This window comes from Rhinatrema bivittatum, chromosome 1 (genome assembly GCF_901001135.1).
Source record: "Rhinatrema bivittatum chromosome 1, aRhiBiv1.1, whole genome shotgun sequence".
Classification (NCBI taxonomy): domain Eukaryota; kingdom Metazoa; phylum Chordata; class Amphibia; order Gymnophiona; family Rhinatrematidae; genus Rhinatrema; species Rhinatrema bivittatum.
This window is the reverse complement of record NC_042615.1, coordinates 484942021-484958315: the sequence shown is the minus strand read 5'-3', so window position 1 is coordinate 484958315 and position 16295 is coordinate 484942021. Positions and strand designations below refer to the sequence as shown.

General features: G+C 47.5%; 1 protein-coding gene across 3 annotated transcripts in view; it reads left to right on the top strand.

The window, feature by feature from the left end:
• The window catches only part of GNL3L (G protein nucleolar 3 like), a 40295-nt gene extending 33171 nt beyond the window's left edge, over positions 1-7124 (top strand). For 2 of the 3 annotated variants that reach the window (XM_029607689.1, XM_029607696.1), the window contains 4 exons: positions 2384-2520; positions 2730-2863; positions 4860-5040; positions 5346-7124. In XM_029607689.1, coding sequence (XP_029463549.1) covers positions 2384-2520; positions 2730-2863; positions 4860-5040; positions 5346-5413 — 520 coding nt within the window. In that variant the 3' untranslated portion in view covers positions 5414-7124. The remainder of the gene's footprint in view (positions 1-2383; positions 2521-2729; positions 2864-4859; positions 5041-5345) is intronic. The other variant, XM_029607706.1, reaches the window with a different exon arrangement.
• The last annotated feature ends 9171 nt before the right edge of the window (positions 7125-16295 follow it).

Sequence of the window (16295 nt, the reverse complement as noted above, 5' to 3'; positions counted from 1 at the left end):
ATCTCAGTGATTGTACCTCAACTCTTCGCAGGAGAGTGAAAGGTTTTTGGGATCGGGAGGCCTCGATTCCCTTTACTTTTCTCCCTTCAAAGAGGGGAGATTCGGCCGGGTTCCAGGGCAACCCTTATGGGTTCTCCTCTAGACACCTGATTGTCCACTCCTATAAGGGGTGTCCCTCATTCTCCATTCCCGGAGAAGGGATGTCCCCGCCTCTACTGGCAGTTGCTCTTGGTTCCTCACAAGGGCCGAGATCTGGTCGAGCAGTAGAGCTCTCCTTAGGTCGTTCTAAGGCACAGCAGGTCTATTATTTGAGGGAGTCTCTCCAGAGTAGCTCCCAGGTGCACCTTAAGGGTTTCTCCTGTCCAGGAGTCATCTTGATGTCTGCTGAGCTCAATGGACCTTAGTGTGAAGGGTTCTTGTCCATCTAATTGGTGGGTATGCCTTTCACTCTCTAGCCATATCCATGGCTAAGGGAATTGGGGGATGAGGGGCCCTACAACAGAGATACTGCTCTTGGTTGCAGTGGCTTGCATGCCATACTTCCCTATTTTAGAGATAGCCCTGTCTGTGGACAGGGGAGTCCTGGTTCATGCAATGATTGTTCCATTACTGAACTGCGTGCTTCCTTGGGGGAAGTATTTGCTCTCATGCCAGGTGCTTGGCAATCTGGTCCGAGATCGCCCTGGCCCTGCCCTGGTGTCCTTCAGGTTTCTGGGCCGGTGAAGAAATCCTGTTCAACAGGGGTTGCACTTGTGGCAACCTAGCTTCCTGTCTCTTAGTGGAGCATTTCTGGGTTTCTTCCCTGGGAAACTTGCCCTCAGTTTCAGCTGTTCCGAGCAGGCTGAGGGTGCTGTCTCAGTGGGTATCTCCCTATTGGAATTGGCAGTGAATTATTCACTTGGGGTTGGGATATACCACCTAGCGACTTGTGCTTACTCCGGCAGTCCAGTGGTCTGCCTCCTTGTGTTCTCGCTTCCTTCGACTTCCAGTTGGAGTGTCGAGGGGAGGGGAGGAAAAGCTAATGCATTCATGGTATATTTTAGTGTATACCTACAAAGAAAGATACACCTCGTTTTTCCCTATATATTTTCACCAGGCTTTGGCCAATACTGCCTTTAGCTTTCTCACTTCACTAGGTTGCCCAAAGTGTCTTTCTTCTCACCTGAATGTTCCTGTAGACAGGATGGATGGCCCTGCCCTTGACAGGGTGCAGTGTGGGTGAGCTTCAGGCCTAACTTTCTCCCTGCTCAGGAGCTGGGCTAATGATCTATTCAGAGGTTGCCATTCATCCTCTGAAACTCTTGCCGCTGTCCTTCATGGTCAGCTAGATCTGGTGCTTCAGCACGTAGTCTCTGTCTCAGACCCTGTTGTTGATGCTGATTATTCTCCGAGCGTTGCTTGGGTTTTTTTGCCCATTACGCCTATCAGTCACACGTGGGCAGTGGAGTCAGTGGACCGCAATTACTTTCTTGGGAGTTCTCAGGCCCCAGCTGGGTTTTCGGTTGTCTTGCAAATACCGAAAGAAATTGTGTGGGTCTTCATCCAAGAGTCCTTCTCTCATTTACATCTCTAGGCCTTTTCTGTACCCAGGCCTAATTTGTCAGGGTTACTGATCCGAAATCCTGCTTGTACTGTTTCCATGATGCGGAGTATGCTTCTGCTCGCACTCGCATCACTCCTTTGCCTTAGGTGCCCCTGCTACGCATGAGGGTTTTGTGTCTCAGTCATTCTATGGTTTTTCTTTGTAGAACCCAACTCCAGCCTGGACTCCTTTTGGGTTGGCTGTTTCACAGGCACAAGGAAGAAGGGTAGTGCTTCTGCACTGTGTGGTTTCCTACTTTGTCCTGCTCGGGCAGCCTACAGCTAGGGATTCACCCATTTGTGAGGACTACCATCCTGCTTGTCCTCAAGAGAAAGCAGAGTTGCGTACCTGTAACTGGTGTTCTCCAAGGATAGCAGGATGTTAGTCCTCATGAAACCCGCCCACCTCCCCTGGTTGTTGGTTTCTCCATGTATTAGCTGTATTATGGACTGAGGGATTCTGTCTAAGGGACAGGGTGATGACTACAGCTGCACATACTCATTAGGGCACCTTTGAAAGTTCTAGATTCTTTGAGATCAAAGTTTTGTGCCAGGCTCCATCCGATGATGTCATCCATGTATGAGGGCTAACATCCTGCTGTCCTCGGAGAACACCGGATTCAGGTAAGCAACTCTGCTTTATCTCCCTGTACTGACCCATCCTGTCCATTTCCCAAAGGACTGGGCACTGGGCTAGCCTTGGATTCACACTATAAAAATGTGATAGATTTGCCTGGTGAGGGGTAGAGGAGTAGAAAGGCAGGACCCTCATGACCCACCACCTCTCTCTTTCTGCCCTCAGTGGGAGGATAAGCTACTTCACCCACCCGCCGGAGACACATACTCTGCCCACCCATATCAGCGCAGAGATTGTAACAGAGATGGGAAAGGCTTTTGACTTTGAGGAACTCGAGCGAGGCAACCAGACTGCGCTGGCACGTGAGTTGATGGGGCAGTTCTGGGCCTTCAGGAGAGGCTGACACCACTGGCGTTGGTGTTCTCATTTTCTCTGGGAGCCACGTAGTTACTTCACACTCCTCTTCCTCCCCGAAACGACTGTGTTACCCAGCCAAAGGGATAGGAGGGATTACACTCTGGGGATGGAGGCTGTAGGAAATAATTCTCTCTCCTCCACATTTCCATTGCAGAGATGCCCTCTGGTCCGGAAGGGATTGCAATGGAGACCTGCGGCCTGACCAGTGGAGTGGAAGAAGAGCAAGAGCTCAGTGAAGGGCCGAAGGATGCAGGAATCGCCATGGACGAGGATAATGGAGACTTGGAGGTCTGTCTTTTTCATTGCTTAGAAATGAGACTTCTGAGTGGGAGACAGCAATACCAAGATGTAATCTCTTCAGCAAGGACAGGATAGGCAGAGGAGCAGCACATGTGAAGGAAAACAAAAAAAAAATCCAGAACATTGAAGTAACTGAAATGCAAAGGGTAGGGGGAAGTGAGGAGGCACTCACTATGCATTATCTACAGACTTCTAGCACAAGCAGAAGAGTTGGAGACTTAGTCAAATTCATGTATAAACTTGCAATGAAGGCAAAAGTATGGCTGGTGGGAGATTTTAATCAGAGCATTCCCCACTGCAGAAACAGGAGTAAGAAGATCCTGAATTCCCTTCAAAGGCTCTCCCAAAGCAACTGATAACAGAAGCCATCAAGGAAGAGGCCATACTGGATCCGGTTTTTACAAATATGGATAATGTTTCGCGTGTCACAATACGGGGTCATCTAAGGTTCAGCGATCACCAGTGCGGTCTAATAAAAGATAAAGAAGTGTTACAGAAAGATCAGGGCCCTGGACTTCACTTGCACCCTCTTTGAAATGGGGGTGCGTACCTCAAGGTGCTAGCAGGGTGAAAAGATGTATGTGAAGTAGAACAGTGGGAAAAATGAAAAGGAGCCATTCTAAGGGCAATAAATGTTTATGTTAGGAAAATACACAAAAGTAGGAAGAAAGAGATCAGAATGGACTGCCTCCATTTACATGCAAATTTTCTCTCATGCATATTCATTGTGGATATCCTGAAAACCCGACTGGCTGGTGGGCCCCCAGGACAGGGTTGGGGACCACTGCTCTAGACCATTCCTCAAATGTCATTAGTTCCCACCTCATGGATTCCACACCTACCAGGATGTTTACCCACCTGCAGATTTTGGTATCATACACAGAAAGACAAACCTTTCCCTATAGCCCTTTTGTAATATTGTCTATGAAAATATTGAAAAGAACTGGTTCAAGGACTGATCCCTGTGGCACACCATTAGTAACACCCCTTTCCTTGAAGTGAACTCCATTTATCACTACACTTTGTCACCAGAGAACATAAGATTTGCCAAATTGGATCAGACCAAAGGTCCATGGAGCTTAATATCCTGTTTTCAACAAAGGCCAATCCAGATCACAAGTACTTGGCAGGATCCCAAAAAGTCGATAGAGGATTTCTGCAACTCTATCTTAATAATGATTTATGGACTTTTCTTCCAGGAACTTGTCCAAGCCTTTTTAAAACATAGCTATACTAACAGCTTTCACCACATCCTCTGGCAACAAATTCTAGAGCTTAATTGTACGTTGAGTAAAAAAATATTTTTCCTATTTGTTTTAAATGTTCAACTTAGTAACTTCATCGAATGTCCCCTAGTCTCTATACTTTTTGAAAGAATAAATAACCAATTTGCATTCACCCATTCCATTCCACTCATTATTCTATTTATTTATTTATTTAAAAGGCTTGTAAACCGCTTATAACAAAAACAATTTTGACCTAAGCGATGTACAGATTAACACAGATCATTTACATGAAACAGAACACGGTTTAAACATTTTATAGACCTCTATCAGAGCTCCCCCTCAGCCATCTCTTCTCCAAGCTGAAGAGTTTTAACCTCTTTAACCTTTCCTCATAGGGGAATCGTTCCATCCCATTTTGATCACCCTTCTTTGTACCTTTTCTAATTTTGCTATGTCTTTTTTTGACATGCCTCCCACTTAACCAATTTGTAACCCAGTCAGTCACTTTAATGGCCCATTCCAGTTGTATTTACAGTCTCTAAAATGGATAGAAGTTGTCAGAAGACTGGGCAGGATGGCAACCAAATGAGTCCTTAGCAAGATGCCTTAGCTTAGGGTGTTCTTAAAGGAATAGCAGGGACTTAAGTTGGGTCTTCGTCCAATATGCCATACGCTGACAATTGCTCCTGAAAGCCAGCCTGACTGGCAAATGGGAGTTGATCTCTTTCAGTCTCCTTTTCCTTCCTTTCTTTTTCCAGTTTGGTCCCATGACAGTGGAAATCAAAGGTGGTGGCAAGAGCAAACAGGAGGCCAGTACAGAGGTGAGAGTCGTTCCAAGGGCTCCCAGCCTCCAAGAGATTCAGACCCTGGACCCCCTCCTGCAGGGGCAGGGCCTACGGGCAGCTGGCAAAAAACGAAGGAAGCTGCAGAAGCGGGCAGGTGAGCCAGGCAGAGGCTTCCCAGCAGAGACATAGCCCCTTAGAGTACCTTATCAGGACAGCAGCAGCATCTTACAGATACAAACACGTGCACCTTTTCTAATCTAAATCTAGTGGACATGAGGGTCTCCCTCACAGTACCTGGAGCCTTGAGGCAAGGGTGCTAATATTCTCCTATAGCCCATCCTCCGCTCTGCTTTCTGCTGCTGTTATAGGCTCAGTATTTATGAATTCTGATGGCCAATGCTTTATTTCCTGATGCTGATGGTTCCTTCCCCTCATTTTGTTTCTCTGTTGGAATTTTAGATAAAATTGCCACGAAGCTCTCAGACACTCTGACATCTGCCATGGCGTTCCACCTCTCAGACGATTAAGACGTGGCCCAGCTGAGAGCCTTGCAAGCCGCACTGCTCCTCTCCTGTGGAGAGACTGGAACAACCATCCTGGCTGTGCCTTTATGAACTTTGTGACCTGGTGCAGCAGGGGAGGACAGCACTGCCTCACCGTGCTACAGAGAGAGATGTTCGTGACTGTGTTGACGATGCGCGCATGAATGCGGGAACCTGGTGCATCGGGGGAGGTGGCCGCCGCCTCTGCTATAGAGGCGCTGGAATAGGAGTTCTGTCTTGCCTGATAATTCCTCTTCTAGTAGCTCTCACACTAGCCCACACCTTGGGCCGTGCAGAAATGCCATCAGATCTCGATACCAGCTTGAACAGATGGGAACTCTGGTGAGATTTCATTAATGAAAATTGATTGCACATGTTCTTGGCATCAGTCTGAAGAATTTGATAGCTCCAACTTTTAAAATAAAGTAAGAAAAAAAAAATCAGATATATCTCAAGAATATGTAGTTTATTTTTAATTCTGAGAAAATGAATAGACTAAAAATATTCATTATCCAGTAACAAATTGCAGTAGGATAAAGATATATTGTCCATAGCGGAGAAATTGCTACTTACCTGATAATTTCCTTTCCTCAGCACTCAGGGAGGCCAGTCCCCACAAGCGTGTTATGCACCTTTACCAGCAGATGGAGACGGAGAAAAAGCTGACGTCATAGACATATAGCCCTGCACTAACATCAGCCCGCCAGTATTCTCTGAAAAAGAGAAACTGTGAACAAAATGATAAGTGAATATGATGATTAACAATCAACCACTCGTGCTTCCAACCAATAGGGAACACTGAGCTCAGACAAAACAAAGAACAGTAGGTAAACTGAGGGGCTGGTTAAACCACTCACCTGTCCTCCAACAAATAGCATGAAGAGCATTCTGCATCATCCGCACCTAAAGAGCAAACCAAAAGCAACAATCAGCCAAGGGCGGGTGGGGGCTTGGCCTGCCTTTCTTAGAGGAAAGAAAATTGTCAGTAAGTAGTAATTTCTCCTTTCTCTGCACTCAGGCAGGCCAATCCCCACAAGTGGGATGAACCAAAGCTACTCTCGAACAGGGCAAGAGGCTGCCCGCGGTCCAGTCAACACTGCCCACGTGAATGCGGCCTCTTCCCGAGCCCGAACTTCCTAGCTGTGATGTAAGGATGACCATGTTGCCGCTCCCTGTACGTACCCAGATCAGTCCAGACTCCTGGGTTTATTCATCCCTGCCAGCAGATGGAGACCGAGAAAAGCCTCACTGACACTGCTTGAAAAGCCCTGGTGCCACCTGCAGTAGCTCAGTATCGATCTGTCTCCAGCAGATGGTGGCTGGTGCATAAACCTGCAGTCATTCTTTACCCTTGCTTTCTTATAGATTTTTCGGCTGAGTCTTCCTCCCAGGGGACAGGTTCTTTTGGGAACCATTCCCTGTTCGGTCGAGGTGGACCAGTTGAGGTCCAGTTTGTTCCGTGGGGTGCACATCTGATGGTCCAGATCCCTCCCCTCACAAGGCCGGCCATGCGGCTTTCAGCCCTTCTTTTCTTTCAGGGGTTCTTCTCTCCTTTTGGTTCAGGGGCTGATTTGAGCTGGACAGCTCCTTTCAACCCTAGGAGAGAAGCTTCCTTCTTAATTTTTTGTCAGGTTTGTTAAAGTTTAGAAAAAAAAAAAAAAAAAGAAGACAGTAAAGAAACGTCTGCTGCTGGTAAGGCTCCGGGGTGACATCCTGGCAATAGTGCAAGTCATTAATAAGATGTTTGCCAAATGTTTGAGGGTGTCATCATTATTAAGGGAGTTGGAAGGTCTTTATAAGAACATAAGAACATGCCATTCTAGGTCAGATCAAGTGTCCATCAAGCCCAGCATCCTGTTTCCAGCAGTGGCCAAGCCAGGCCATAAGAACCTGGCAAGTACCCAAAAACTAAGTCTATTCCATGCTACTGTTGCTATTAATAGCAGTGGCTATTTTCTAAGTCAACTTAATTAATAGCAGGTAATGGACTTCTCCTCCAAGAACTTATCCAATCGTTTTTTAAACACAGCTACACTAACTGCACTAACCACATCCTCTGGCAACAAATTCCAGAGTTTAATTGTGCGTTGAGTGAAAAAGAATTTTCTCCGATTAGTCTTACATGTGCTACTTGCTAACTTCATGGAATGCCCCATAGTCCTTCTATTATTCGAAAGTGTAAATAACCGATTCACATCTACTCGTTCAAGACCTCTCATGATCTTAAGACCTCTATCAATTTTCCCCTCTCAGCTGTCTCTTCTCCAGGCTGAAAAGTCCTAACCTCTTTAGTCTTTCCTCATAGGGGAGCTGTTCCATTCCCTTTATCATTTTGGTCGCCCTTCTCTGGACCTTCTCCATCACAACTATATCTTTTTTGAGATGTGGCGACCAGAATTGTACACAGTACACAGTATTCAAGGTGCGGTCTCACCATGGAGCGATACAGAAGCATTTTGACATTTTCTGTATTATTCATCATTCCCTTTCTAATAATTCCCAATATTCTATTTGCTTTTTTGACTGCCGCAGCACACTGAACTGACGATTTCAATGTGTTATCCACTTTGACGCCTAGATCTCTTTCTTGGGTGGTAGTTCCTAATATGGAACCTAACATTGTGTAACTATAGCATGGGTTATTTTTCCCTATATGCATCACCTTGCACTTATCCACATTAAATTTCATCTGCCATTTGGATGCCCAATTTTCCAGTCTCAGAAGGTCTTCCTGAAATTTATCACAATCTGCCTTTTTTCCTTCCTCCCCCCCTTCTGCCTGGTATTGCTCCTGTCCTATACCTTCTGCTACCCACATTGTTAATTTTTGATATGCCTGCTTCTGGCAAGTTCTTTGACCGTTTATTCCTTTATTTTCCAACTTGTCCTCTTCATTCCGTTTGATCCCAACCCAAGCCTTGTTCTATGTATTTTCCAATCTTTTGTTGAATGTGAACCGGCATGATGTGCCCTTTAAAAAAAAGTTCTTAAATAAAATAATAATAAATAATAATTTGAATATATTAACATATTTGCGTTTTCTTATCCTCCGCCTCAGCCGTCTGGGCACTTTCTCCCATAGCTCGGATGAGGACGCTAAAGCAGGATGGCCCATATCCTGCATCGGGCCAGAGCTAAAGGTGGATCTCTTCTCCCTCGCTGACTCGCTCGACGAAGAACTAGAAGATTCATCAGAACCCGTACTTGGACTCCTATCCCTTCTTTTTCTTTTTCCCTTGGTCTTCTTAACCTGCAGGCCCTGCGGATCCAACTTACCCACTTCACCACCTCGTGAAGACGGTCCTGGCTCATCTGGATCTGGAACACTCGACCTCTATCTTCCCGCATCGTGCTGTACTTCCGCAATGGCATAAGCCCTGTTCCTCCACGATTCCTGCTTGGAAGTACCTGGATAATCGCCTCCCGCCTCCTCTGCAGGAAAAACAGAGACGCCAGGAGAACTGCCAGCATACTTCCACTGCGATGTCCCTTCCCAGCCTGTTCCCCTTTTACCCGAGGAAATAAACCTTCCTCGTACCTCCCCTCTGCTCTCGAAGCTTCCCCAATCAGGATTTTATCTTACCCCCTGGTCTGTCAAAGGGGGCATCACTCTCCTCGGAGAAACTGCGCATAGGCTGCAACGGCAGGGCACCTGAAACACCTCCCCTCCGCACCCTCTGGCCAGAGCGTGCGGTGGTGCACCCTCTCCTGGGAGGTCCCCCTTCCTGAAAATCCGCATTCCTAGACGGGTTAACACGAGGCTGAGGCACTGCCCCCTGCACCCTGAGGGCACCAGCTCCTCCTGCTTCCCCAACCTTGGGAGGATCCTGCCGCTTCTTACCTCTTTGGGCACTCAAACTCCCAACAAATTTTTTCCCACCACCACCCGGTGCAAACTCCTCCCGCTCAAGGAAACGCACTTTTCTGCTTACATGCGGACCTGGGGGGGGCTGCGAACTGCCGGGAGCAGGCGCCCCTTACTCCCTCTTATGCTAGACCTAGCCTGCCTCTTCAAAACTCCTTTAGAAATCCCGGGAGCATGGCGTACACTCGCAGCTTTTGGCTTAGCAGCAACAGGGAGTGAGTCGATGAATAAATCCCCCGCAACATTAAGGGAGATTTCAGGGTCAAAAGGAACGGGACTGCAGGGGGGAAGGCCCCGTCTCAGGCCCGCTCTCGCCGGAGGCCGTCAGGTGGGGGTGGAAGGGGGGAATGAGAGGGGGAATCATATAATTCAGCTGTACAAAATCCGCTTGGCGCTGGGAGCTCAGCCGACGGGGACTGCTGGAGGAATTCACCACCGGAGGTGCCCGGGACACAAGCCCGGGCTCTGGAGGCGCGCCCTCTACGATGCATTGCCGGCGCAGACCGAAATCTGCCTGAATAAAAATGACGGGCTCACTACTGGGGGGGGTGGGGAGGTCCTGCTTTTTTTTTTTTTTTTAAACACACACCCGACCAGAAGGAAAGGAAACGAGGCAGAAAAACTGACCCACGAAGATGCCTGATACCCCCGCTCCGATCGCGCGCCCTCTCTGCTCCTCCCAATTGCCCAGATTGAACCTGCTCCTATTGCCTCCCTTAAGCCAATAGGAGCGCCAGGATTTGAATTGCTGGCGTCTTCCTATTGGCTCCCTCCTTCCCACTAGTTTCCACCCCCTCCTCCCCCCCTCACAGCCAAGCCTGAGCGCGCCTCTCCCCTTCTTAAAGCTAGCGGCACGAGACGAGCCCGTGCCGCTGCTCACTTACGGGCCGATTCAGTAAAGTCCGCGGGAGAGCGGACGAACGCCGCTCTCCCGGCGCGTGCACAGGCCACTCACCTGTGCGCGCGATACAGTATTTAAATTAGGTGGTGCGGTAGAAACAGGCAAAAGGAGACGCTAGGGACACTAGCGCGTCCCTAGCGCCTCCTTTTGGACCGGAGCGGCGGCTGTCAGCGGGTTTGACAGCCGACGCTCAATTTTGCCGGCGTCAGTTCTCGAGCCCGCTGACAGCCACGGGCTCGGAAACCAGATGCCGGCAAAATTGAGCGTCCGGTTTTCAGCCCGACAGCCGCCGGCCCATTTAAAATTATTTTTTTTTTAACCTTTTTTTTTACTCTTCGGGACCTCCGACTTAATATTGCCATGATATTAAGTCGGAGGGTGCACTTTTCTGTGCACTTTCCTGGTGCCAGCAGAAACTAGCGCCTATCTTTGGGTAGGCGCTAATTTCTTAAAGTAAGATGTGCGGCTTGGCTGCGCATTTTACTTTCTGTATCGCATGGGAATACCTAATAGGGCCATCAACATGCATTTGCATGTTCAGGGCGCTATTAGGTGCTGCGGGTTGGACGCATGTTTTCCTCCCCTTACTGAATAAGGGGTAAGGAAAACGCGCGTCCAAGGGCAGGTTAACAGTGCGCTCCGTCGGAGCGCACTGTTAACCTGCGGAGGAACCTACTGGCTTCAGGAATGATTGACTCCTTCATAATGTGCACGGCATCTACTTTGGGGAATTGGTCGCTGAGGATTTTGGGGTGGGTGGGGTAAGATGGGTTCCCATCTCCCCCTGGCCCAGGCGTATTGCTTAGCCCCGATTCAAGGATTCCTCCAAGGGAACCTGCTGCTGCCTGAGCCACCCAAGGTCTGTGAGTGATGGCGCCAGTGAATGATGTCAGCGGGGAGAATGCGAGTGCAGGGAGAGAGGAGAAGGCATTTGTCAGCACTAAGGGACCAGGTGGACTAGACAGGAAACGGGACCATCGAGGCTGGTATGGATGCAAGTCCTCACTGAAGTCCTGGTCTCTCCCCAGAATATGTCACAGGGAAGAAGGGAAGAGTTTAGCTTGGAGAGGCCTGCAGTTTATACTCTGGAGGAGATCTGGAAAGCTGTGAGTGCTCAGACTGCCTCAGTGATAGAAAAGTGTGCCCTTTTAGAGAATAAAATGGTTGCTCTTATAACCTTTAAGCACAACGCTGGAAGAGCAGGTGTTCAATATTGAAACTAAAGTTAAACAAGTTGAGAATATCCGGGAAGCTATTGTCAAGCACAATGTAATGTCATCTGTCAAACTGGAACACCTGGAAAATACCAGAATCTGTGTCAGAATCTGTATCTTATTCATTTTCTCCAACTTCCTTTGATCCACACCTGTTGAGATGTTCAAAAGATATTTAAGGGAAGTTTTAAAAGGCCCGGAGCACTCTTTACCTCCGGTTGCAAGGGCCTTTTACTTTCCTTTGTTCAAAAAGCAAGAAGATGTGGTTTCTCGGCATAATTTATCCACTATTTCAGAAGATAGTCTAGACTGGACAGCCTTTTTAGAATCAGATAAGGATTTGCCTAAAACTTCCACTCTGATTCTGACTTGGATCTAGATCCTGATAGGGATGGGCTTTTGAAGTTATTTTTTGAACATCAGGCTGAATTATTTCTTAAATGAAAAATGAGGGGTTTCCTAATGTTGCTAAAAATTACTCAGAGGAAGAGAAAACATTTTTTTATGAGGTCCCAGAGTTCTTCAACTTGGGGCTTTGTTTTCTTAAAATTTCTCTGTAAAAGTCTGGTGAAATTTAATAATGCCTCATAGCTTCTATGAGCCCAGTCAATTGACTTTATTTTTGAGTGATGAAATACTTTCCCAGGGGCAAGCTCCATTTACTGGCCTGTAGGTCTAGCAGCCTCTCCTGCCTGATGTGTCCTCCTAAATTAATTTGGCTACCACACACACACACATGGTTTTTTTTGTATATATATGACAAAAATTCTAAAGGAATGAAAAAAGAACAGTCAGATGAAACATCAATTAAAAATTAAAATTTTATTCTGAATCAAATAAAGTAAAATAAATGAGCACTTATAAATTACTTAATATAACACACACACACACAAATCAGCTTAACATATATCCCTATTTTCGAACATACACTTATTTAGCATGAATAAATCAATTCCTGCCTATATAAACCTTATTCAGTAAATACCAGCTCAATGCTATAAAGGCTGGTAAATGCTAACAAATCAGAAGAATATCAACTTGCTACAAATGATATCTATTATTTGACATGTTCATTTTAACTTAAATATGCAAACATTATAAAATAATCTCTAACTTTGTACAGCTATTTACAGTTAGGACAAAAGCATACACAATATTGTCAGTTTTTTAAACCTGTCTATGAAAGACACTACTTAAAAAAATGCAAGACCAAATGTGTACTGTATCACCATGTGTGAAGAAATGTTATTAATTTATAAACCAGATTCAGAATTATAACAATGTGGCGTTCTTCCTGGGGATGATATCAAACACCCCGACATGGCCCTTATTTCACCAGTAGTGGCTTCCTCAGGGGGAACCCCTGACACCCAAGAATCTGTTAAAAAATATGTATAAGTATAAAACATTTTTATTATTCTAAAAAATGTTTATTTAGAAAAGAGAACTGCTTCTGAAAATAAAATAAAGAGAATACAACTACAATGTCACGCAAATAAACTTGTCAATCTCGGATATAAGTGTAAAAAAGTCTTGTCAATTACCTTTTATAAGTTCCTTATATTTAAAAAAAAAAGGGGGAAAGGAAGCCAGGAATATGCACAAGCTCTCTCTCTATATTTATCTTACTGTTAGGATTTGTGGATATGTGGGCCCTGGGCCCATGTGAGAGAAGGTACTGCACAAGGGGAGGAGCCCCGTGAGCCTCACCGACGGGAGGCGAGGTCTCAGCTGCAGGGTGCATAGGACTGCAGGTACTGGAGAGCGAGCTGGAAGGACAGAAGGAGCTAGAGAGGATGGCCCCAGGGGATTGGAGCCATGGAGCGCCAGCGCCAGGCACTGACGTCAGATACAGCTCGGAAGTCCTTGAGTCTCTATTAGAGAAGTAGAGCTGCATTGCCTGCAGAGCAGGGAGTGTATCAGGAAAGTCACACAGACACGGAGTCTGTGAAGTGGGGTATATCCAGAGAGGATTCCTCTATAGAGATGATAAGGCAATGGTCCGCAGAGCGGGGTACACCGATGAGGGTTCCTCAGTAGAGATGATACAGTAATGGTCCGCAAGCGGAGTACTCACTGTAGAAGTAGCAATGGTTCCAGAGGAAGTCTCAGGGAACGGGGCAGGCAGCGGTCCTAGGCACAAGGCCCTTCGAGGAGCGGATAGCCAGAGATGAGGAAAGGGCCCCCGAAGAGCGGGTACCTAGGATGTCTCACGCCGAGGAAGCAGGAGCTGGAACGGGAAGTCCATAGTGAGCGAAGCGGAGTCAGCAATAAGGGAACTCGTTGCCAATTCGTAGGCAAACAGGGCCAGCCGGCTTAAGAGTCCACGATGAATGACATCATCCAGGAGGAACGCCCCTGAGGTTCCCGCCATGACGTGCATAAGACTGGCCGAGAGCGTGCCAGTCCACAGTTTAACCCTGAGACAAGGTGTGGCTCAGCACTCGCTTTATTCGCTTGAAACTGCCTTCAGCCCGTTTCGCTCCCCGATACATCGGGCCTTTTTCGGTACTTCAGAGGGCAAGATGGCAGTCGGCAGCATCCACGCTGTCCAGTGAGGCCTGGGAACAGGGGCAGGCAGGCCGGCGATAGCTGGCGGAGGTCGCCAGTCCACCCAATGAAATCAGTTCAGTGAGACAAGAGGTGAGCAACAGCAGTCGCAGCCATCTGCGACTGATGGGCGTAACAGTACCCCCTTCTTAGGGCCCCTCCCGGGGGTATGTGCTTTCTCGGGTGAGAAACATGGAACTGCTTGATCAGTTCTTTGTCAAGGATATTGACTGCAGGCTCCCAGGTGTTCTCTTCAGGACCAAATCCTTTCCAAGAGATCAAATATTCTCATCACTTCCCGCGCTTCCTCACATCCAGAATGTCCTGTACCTGATATGTAATGTCCTCCTCTGACAGAGGTTGAGGCTCAGGTGGTTTCTTGGAGAACTCGGACAAGATGAGAGGTTTTAGTAGAGATATGTGGAAGGCGTTATGAATCTTGAGTGATGTGGGTAGGCGGAGACTGTAAGTGACCAGACTCAGCCGGTGAAGTACCGAAAAAGGCCCGATGTATCGGGGAGCGAAACGGGCTGAAGGCAGTTTCAAGCGAATAAAGCGAGTGCTGAGCCACACCTTGTCTCAGGGTTAAACTGTGGAGCTGCCCAATGATGGATATCGTAGAACATCTTTGCCTTCTAGTGTAACTCTTGTGCAGAAGCCTGCACCACCGGAGAAGACACAGACAGAGGTAATGGAAGAGGAGGCAGAGGCTGGCGTCCATATACACCTTGAAAGGGTGATGACCCGGTAGATGCAGACTGGTGGGAGTTTAAGGCGAACTCTGCCCAGGGTAGTAAGTCGGACCAGTCATTCTGCCAAGAGTTCACATACACCTGAAGAAATTGTTTCAGGGTATGGTTCGTCCTCTCTGTCTGACCATTGGCCTGCGGGTGATAGGCCGATGTGAGGTCCAAGGCAATATCGAATTTTTTTACATAGTGACCTCCAAAAACTGGCCGTAAATTGAACACTTTGATCTGAGAGTATATGTCTTGGGAGTCCGTGGAGGCGAAAGATGTGGCAGATGAACAATTTTGCTAATTCGGGGCTGACTGAAGAGCAAGTAATGCCACGAAGTGAGCCATCTTCGAAAATCGGTCCACGGTAACCCAAATGGTGTTGTTGCCACTGGAATGAGGTAGGTCCACAATGAAATCTGTGGCTATGTGTGTCCACGGCTCACTAGGTGCAGGAAAAGGTTGTAGGAGACCCCAAGGATGGCCCGCCGGCGGCTTCTGACGAGCGCAAGTTGGACATGATTCCACATATGCTTGAGCGTCTTTCTTCATGGTTGGCCACCAATAGAATCTCTGGAGAGTGGAAAGAGTTCTAGCTTGTTTGGGTGGCCTCCCAGCACGGAATCATGCGCCCAGCGGAGGATTTTCCTTCGAAGTGGTAGGGGAACCACCGTCTTCCCGGATGGTACTGTGAGTGTGGTGGAGAGGAGAACTTTAGTTGGATCAATGATGGGCTGTGGAACATCTGGAACGTCTTCTGTGGTGAAAGAACAAGAGAGTGCATCGGCTTGGGTGTTATTATTGGCTGGCCAGTAGCGTAGTAGGAAATTGAACTGAGTAAAAAAGAGAGACCAGCGGGCCTGCCTGTGATTAAGGCATTGAGCATGGTGTAGGTACTCGAGGTTCTTGTGGTCAGTATATACCATGATTTGGTGCTGCGCTCCCGCAATCCAGGGTCACCACTCCTCGAAGGCTAGTTTAATCGCCAGTAATTCCTTGTCCTTGATTCCATAATTACGTTCAGCCAGGGAGAAGCATCGGGAGAAGAACGAGCACGGGTGCAAGGTATGATTGGCCGAATGCTGGCTGAGTACTGCACCAACACCGACGTCCGAAGCGTCTACTTTGACGATGAAGGGTTGTCGGTGATTGGGATAATGCAAGCATGGTTCTCGTAGGAACGCCTCCTTGAGCTCCTGGAAGGCAGTCATGGCCTCAGGTGACCACTGGGAGGGATTAGCTCCCTTATGAGTCATGGTTGTGAGTGGGGCGGTCAGTGTTGAATAATGATGGATGAACGACCTGTAGTAGTTTGCAAATCCAAGAAATCTTTGGAGCGCTTTAAGGCTCGTTGGTTGAGGCCAATCTCGAATACTCTTGGTCTTTTGTGGATTCATCTGGAACCCCTGGCTTGAGACCACATAGCCTAGAAAAGAGACAGACTCCTGGTCAAAAGAACATTTCTCCAGCTTAGCATATAACTGGTTGTCCCTTAGGCATTGCAGGACATTGGCGACGTCCTGGTGATGGCTCTGGAGGTTTTGTGAAAATACCAGGATGTCGTCCAGGTAGACCACGTCATATTCTGAAATACCGCTGG